The 7,451-nt window shown below is 34.9% G+C and overlaps 1 protein-coding gene across 1 annotated transcript in view; it reads left to right on the top strand.

Moving 5' to 3' along the window:
- LOC106879044 (multiple PDZ domain protein) overlaps nt 1-7,451 on the top strand; it is a 293,438-nt gene that overhangs the window by 234,024 nt on the left and 51,963 nt on the right. Inside the window, exon 19 of the mRNA XM_014928462.2 lies at nt 5,495-5,658. Within this exon, the coding sequence (XP_014783948.1) occupies nt 5,495-5,658 (164 nt within the window). The remainder of the gene's footprint in view (nt 1-5,494; nt 5,659-7,451) is intronic.

The raw sequence follows: 7,451 nt of genomic DNA, 5'->3' as shown, positions 1-7,451 counted from the left end.
ATATAATAATAATAATAATAATAATAATAATAATAATAATATTAGGGATAAAATCCAAAATTACAGGTAAAAACTCATTTAAAATCAATTTATTAAAAATTAAATTTTAATTAAGTTTCACAGTATAAAATATATATAAATATATAGTTTTAGGGAAAAGAACCAAGGTTCATGAACGCATCGATGAAAATCCACTGTCACATATAGCAAAAATTTATAATTAAAAGCACAATAAATAAATATATATATATGTGTGTGTGCGTGTGCGTGCATTTTTTCCAGCAAAAGATGTAAATATTTGCAAGAAAATCAAATAAACTGGTGTGTTTGCATGGAAAGTATCTTGTGGTTTTTACTTCACCCAAATTACACTCTCACACTCCCTTTTCATTATCACCATTGTAACATACAGTGGGCCAATGATTGACCCATTGGAAACCTGGAACCAACAATGCTGTTGTTCTCAAACCTGCAATATAAAATATATATAATTCAAAACTTATCTTCAATGGCATTGTTTGACTGAAATGCATGGTGTGTAGGTGTGTAGTAGTATTGATTCTGGTAAGGTTTTTTTTGCGCGTGTGTGTAGAGAGAGATGGTGGTTGTTGTTGCCACTGACAAAACACTCAGTTCTTACATCAGTAACAATGGCTGTTCCAGTATTTTTGATCATTGTTTACTGACTCTAATCACAGACATTACTCTTCTAATCTCATGTATGTGTGTGTGTAATAGTGTATCATATTTGTATAAATGGATATACGTGTGTATGTCTGTGTATATATATATAAATATTTGTATATATATGTATACATATGTATATATATCTATATATGTGTGTGTGTGTATACATATGTATATATATGTATGTATATGTGAGCATATATATGTTTGTGTATGTGTATTTGCAGTTTTGTGAATGTGTGTGTGTTTGTATGTGTATATATTTATGTGTGTGTATGTCTGTGTGTATATATATAAATATTTGTGTATATATATCTATATATGTGTGAGTATACATATGTATATATATGTATGCATATGTGAGCATATATATGTTTGTGTATGTGTATTTGCAGTTCTGTGAATGTGTGTGCGTTTGTATGTATATATATTTATGTGTGTGTATGTCTCAGTATTTTTTTCTGGTTCCTTTTTTGATGTTTTTCTTTGTTATTTTTCTGTTATTTTTTTTCTCCTTCATCTTCATCATTCTTTCCCCTTCATGTCACTGTCATCCATTGTGTTTCACATCCTACCAACTCTAATGTTTGTCTTTTATCCTAATAGAGTCAATATAAAACAATTTACTAAGATCTCCAATACAATCGATCGACACACACCACCTCCCTCACCTCTTAATGTTTTCTCTCCAAAGATCTTGTTACTGGGCAAAATAAGCCATAAATATTGTTATTGCTAGCTGAGAGTTGGTGGAATTAAGGACAAAATGCCTTGTGGGTATCTTGACACAATCTCTTCATTCGCTATTAGACTGAATCTGTATTAGTTCAGAATAGCTATCTGAATATCTTACTCAACATGAATATACTTTAAGAAAGCCTCAACACTACAGTATTCATTTTGAGAAAGTATCTCATATAGCATAGAAGAAAGTGCCAGTGGCATGGATTTGTTTAAAGTGGAGCTCAACTTGCCAAGAAGTGGCTCACATACTTGATTTCATAACCTTCCACTGTAGCACATATGGAATGAGACATGCAGGATCCAGTTATGAAATTGCAACAGCCTGCCACTCACCCAGTTATAGTTTCGAGCAACATCTTCTGTAGCACATCCATCATGTATAGCCCTCTTCATCTGTTGGTTCAAGCATTGAGACCTGTTGGAATCATCATCCACTTATTCTACCATTAGGATCTTTGTGGGGGTTGGTTGCACTTAGTTTGGGTCCTTGTCTTCAACCTTGTCACCAAGGGTGAATCTACAAGGAGTTTAAAACTCCTGACAGCGTTGCTCTCAGCGACATTGGTCCATGCAAGCCCCTCTACTGAGAGGGGCTCCTACAGATGTATAGTGCTAAAAAGTACAGAACTATCAGTAACATACATAAAGCATCCAGAAGTAGTAATGGAATTGCTAAATCTGGGATTTCTGCATAGTTGTGTATCATCAGTAACAAGTATTCACTATCACTACATGCTTAGACAGATTTCATCTCTATTGATACAGAAAAATAGTGATTAACAAGTCACTGGTGTTGTAAACACTGAAACACCGAAGTTGGTTGTGTTTTCAGAAGTTCTAGGTCTTAAAATATCACTAGAGCTGTTTGATCAGCGCAAGACTGGTCAGTGTTTCTTTCAGATTGGTTAATGTGTGTTTAGCCATTTTAATCCCCCTGCTCTAACCCCTTGATAAAACTTTCAGGGTTGGGGAGTGGAAATAAGAAATGTAGTTTAGTATGACTTTTTGTTTCTCCTTTCAGAAGAAACTGTTTGCTTGGTCTAAGTCTGCTGTTGTCAATTTTATGGGACAGAAAATGTGTGTGTGTGAGAGAGAGAGAGAGAGAGAGAGAGAGAGTGGAGAGATTGTTAACTTTACTTGGGGATGGAAGTAATAGAGAATGGGATAAGAAAGAAAGAAAAGGATATTAGAGAAAAGAGAAGAAAATTGGATATGAGGGGAGGAGAGGGCGAGAGAGGGGAAAAGGGAAAGAATTGATGGAAAAGCATATGAGAGATATATAAGGAGAGGTGGGACAGAGGAGGAACAAAAAAGACAAAAGTAATGAGAGATAGGAGGAAAAGGTGGAAAGAAGAAGGTATGAGAGAAAGGAGAGAGAGGAGAAGGAAGGAAAGAAAGAAAATGTTGAGAGAGGGGTGGAATGAGGCTGCTTGTGAGTATGGTGGTGGTGAACCTCATTCACAATCGCATTTGTAATAATTACAGTAACAATTTCTAGTATTGAGTAAAATCTATTAAGTGAAAGACAACAGGGGGAAAAAATAAACAAAGAATGGGTTGGATAAGAAGAGAATTGATTAAATAATTAATTAGCGTAAGTAGAAGGACATTAAGACAGAGTAAAGTTTGCTACTAAATGTGGCATTGTGAGAAAATATGGATGGTGGGATTGATTCAAGGACTGGTTTAGTTATTTTTTAACTACCTGGATGGTAATACTGATGGCATCAACAATGATGATGATGTTGATGATAGTAGTGGTGGTGGTGATGCAGACAGTTCTGATAATTGTGATAAGGGTGGTGATGGAAATAGTTATAATGGTGGTCATGGTGGAAATAGTTATGATGATTGTGATGGTGATGATGGTTGGGGTGTTGATTGTTATTATTTTTCTCAATTTAAAAAGAACTTGGCTCTTTAATTTCCAAGAAAGAACCTAATTTGAAGCAGGAAATTCGACAGTCACACTAAATACAACTTTGGTAAATTCATCGTAATATCAAATACCTCATTAGTATATTGATCATAGTGCTATGTACATTATTAGTAAATTTGTCCTAAATATATTACAGGTGTTTTATTTTAACATTTAAATGAAATACAGGTACCTGTACATTATCATTGTCATCAATTAGCATCCATTGTCCATGCTGGCATGGGTTGGATGGTTTGACCAGAGCTGGAAAGCTGCACCAGACTCCAGTCTGATTTAGAAGTTGCTCTTGCTTTAACCTACCATCATTCAAACATATTAAAACTGTTGCCCCTATTAGGGGTGAGTGTAATGTAAGCATTATAAACATAAGTGTTATGAGTATTGTAAATATAAGCTTTATTATAGGTCAATGTTTAAATTAAGTAAATGAACCACTATTGGTTAGTACATTACATATAGAAAGAAAGGTGGTTTGTTAATTTACTAAGTAACACATCTCCTTTTGGTACATGCAGTAGTGTGGATGATTGGTGGTGATGGGGGTGAGGGTGAGGGAGATATGCAATCTTCTGGTACAGAAGTGAGGCAGAGCCCTGTAGGGGTTTCCGGTTTATAAATTTCAGGTAGGTATGGGTGGATGCATTGTGGATAAACAATGTCCAGCTTCACCTCAGGAAACAGAAATAACAGTAAGATAGTGAATAGATAGTGAGGCAGACAGAGAGAGAGAGACTTGAAAGACTTTATAGCTGGAGGAAATCATGACAAGAATGAGAAAGATACAAGTTATAAAACAAGGCAAGAATGTTTACAAATTTTAGAGAGGGGAAGATATCACTGAGGAAAACATAGCAAAGTATGGGAACATATCAGTTATGAAACAGGGAGAGAACATAGCTGGCATGGGTTGGATGGTTGGACATGGGGTAAGGCATGGGGCCTGTACCAGGCTCCATTGTCTGTTCTGGCATGGTTTTTATGGCTGGATGCTCTTCTTAACACTTTAGAGAGTGTACTGGGTGCTTCTTATGTGGCACTGGCATAAGTGCTTTTAACATGGCACCAGAACATATCTCAACAAAAAATAATTTCAAGCATGACATTATTTAGCAAAAGATAAATTGATATATAAAAAATGCTTTCTGCAGTTAAGAGTATGAAATTTTGAGTGGACATACTTGATTTCCATTGCAAAGGGATTAGTAAGCTTGCCATTGTGCTAACTGCGTTGGCTTTTGGCAAATCCATCTCCATGATAAATACTCTGTTGATGAATTCAATCCTAATTCTTTTTATCCACAGAGTAAATAAATACATCTCTAAACATTATATCAAAGTTTTTTCATTTTTTTTACCAATGTAAAGATGTCACATTTTATTAACAATGACAAAGAAATTTGAAAATAAAGTGAAACAAAAAAGTTGTTAATATCAAATATAAAGTAGACAAAAGAAAACAACACTAATCAAACTTACTTTTCAAAATGGAATCACGAAAAATGCAGTAAAAAGATAACATTTTGAATCTGAAAAAAGGAAAGAAACATTTTAAAGAGACAATATATGAGGCATTGTTTGTGAAACGTTCCAACATTTTGCAGTATTTTTCTTCACTGACAGCACCACATGGAATTGTCATCATATTAGAGCTTCAGTCTTTTTATTAGTTTCAGTCATTGCACTGTGGCCATGCTGGGGCACTGCCTTGATGAGTTTAGTCGTACAAATGAACCCCAGTAATTTTTTTAAAGTCTGGTACTTATTCTATCAGGCCCTTATGTCAAACTGCTCAGTTACAAGGATGTAAACAAACCATTGTGTGTGTGTGCTCCCCACCACCACCACTTCACAACTGGTGTTGGTTTATGTCCCCATAACTTAGCAGTTTGGTAAAAGAGACTGAAAGAATACCAGATTTAAAAGAAATAAATACTAGGGACAATTTTTCTGACTAAATCCTTTAAGGGAGTGCTCCAGCATTGCCATAGTCTAATGACTGAAACAAGTAAAAAGTAAAAGATGAATATTTTGGTATTTATGTTGTTATTTTCCTGTGAAATGTCTGGAAAACAAAAAGGAAAACCCCTTGTATAATAATTGAAGTGATGTCTTTGTTAATTACAGGTGATTCCAGCACTGATCCACGGGTTTCTTCCCCTAAAACGACAGGGCCACAATCTGATCCCTTAACATGTCCCGTTGTTCCTGGAGAAGAAACTTATATTGAAATTGACAAAGGCTATTGTGGTCTTGGTCTAAGTATTGTTGGTGGTTCCGATACTCTGTTGGTGAGTAGAAAGAATTTTTTATTCCTTTTAAGGTGCAGATATGGTTGTGTGGTCAACCACATGGTATCAGGTTAGGTCTCACTGTGTGTGTCTTCTACTGGGCATGTGTCTTCTATATCTTCAGGTTGACCAAAGCCTTGTGAGTGGAATGGGTAGGTAGAAACTGAAAGAAGCCTGTCATATATATATACATATATGTGTGCGGGTGTGTGTATCTTTCTGTCTATGTTTGTCCCCCAACACCACTTGACAACCAGTGATGGTTTGTTTACATCCCTGTAACTTAGCAGTTCAATAAAACAGACCAATAGGCTAAAAAACAAGTACTAGGATCGATTCATTTGACTGAAAATTCTTCAAGGCAGTGACCCAGCATGGCCGCAGTCTAAAGACTGAAACCAGTAAAAGATAACATGATTTTTACAATGATTTTTACAATGATTTTTTTTGTTTGGTTTTTGTGGGTATTTTTCTTTTCCATTTTACTATTTATTATGAAATTTTTTTGTTCTTGTTGGAAGGATTTTTTCCAAATTAAAAGTATACATTTACACTTGTACATTCTATAGTGCGGCCACTGTTTACAGTAATACCTACTTAAACTACAAGCTAAGTAAACAGCCTCTACATTGTGACTGAGCCAGCTTGAAATAACTGTCAAATCTACTTCAAATCATACTTTCCAGCTTTAAAAAATCAAAATGGGGAAAACACACGAGCAATTTTTTCTTGAGGTGGGGCATGGCAATATTTTAGTAGGGTATGAGACTTTAGAATGGAGCATAAGTAAATAAGATTGACTATAAATCTTGAAATCAAGTTTTAATTAAAACTGCTTTTGAATATATATATGTGTGCGTGTGCTATATACTTAGTCCATTCATAGTAGGGTCCATTTTTTCCTTTTCTTTTTAATCAAATGATGCATGGGACCAAAAACATTTCAGAAATACTGCACCAATTTGATGCTTTCCAGGACTTTGTTGTTGGTTACAGAGTGTTACCATTTGATATTCAAGATTGAATGAAGCTTTTGCTAGTGAAAGCATTCTCATTTTTGCATGTCACAGTGATGTCCAGGTTTTGCAGCTATACAGCAAGGTTGAAATGACAACAACATAAGACCATAATTTTTGTTGTTGAACCAAAAAACTTCAAAGCCACCAGAAGAGAAAAGAAAGAAATCAAATACCCGGAGAAAGGTTTGATAAAATCAACCTCATCTTCCACCAACATTACCACGAAGTCAATGCCATCAACTCTTTCATGCAAGAATTGGTCTACAGAATCACCAATGCTATTAATATAAAGGAAGTATTCAGCAAAGAAGAAACAAAATTCTCAGATACAAGATAAAGCTGACAATGATAAGTCATATATATATCAAGCACGTGCTGTCAGTAATTATTCAGGGTAGGCAGTTGGTGACCTTTATGCAGTAAAACACACAAAAAATAAGCGAAACACAGGCATGCAACTGAGATGTAGGCAGATTTACTTCTGCCTTTATAGCACATAAAAAAAACGTTGTTGTAGGAATGTACACAGCATGTGTACTACAGCAGTTTTGTGTAGCTTAAATATTGAGATTGAAAAGCAGGGACGAATTATGCCTACCTTATCTATAAAAAAATAAAATATTTTGCATTTTATACATTGTAATCACAGTAACCTTCATCATTTTATTGAATTAGGTGCATATTTTGCCATGAAAGGAAAATGTTGCTATTGATCTATTTTATCCAAAGTAGGCACTACCTACCTTGCCTACATAGACGGCATGCCCCTTATAT

Source organism: Octopus bimaculoides, chromosome 23, assembly GCF_001194135.2.
Source record: "Octopus bimaculoides isolate UCB-OBI-ISO-001 chromosome 23, ASM119413v2, whole genome shotgun sequence".
Lineage (NCBI taxonomy): Eukaryota > Metazoa > Mollusca > Cephalopoda > Octopoda > Octopodidae > Octopus > Octopus bimaculoides.
The sequence above is the reverse complement of the archived record's forward strand: the minus strand, read 5'-3'. Positions and strand labels throughout refer to the sequence as shown.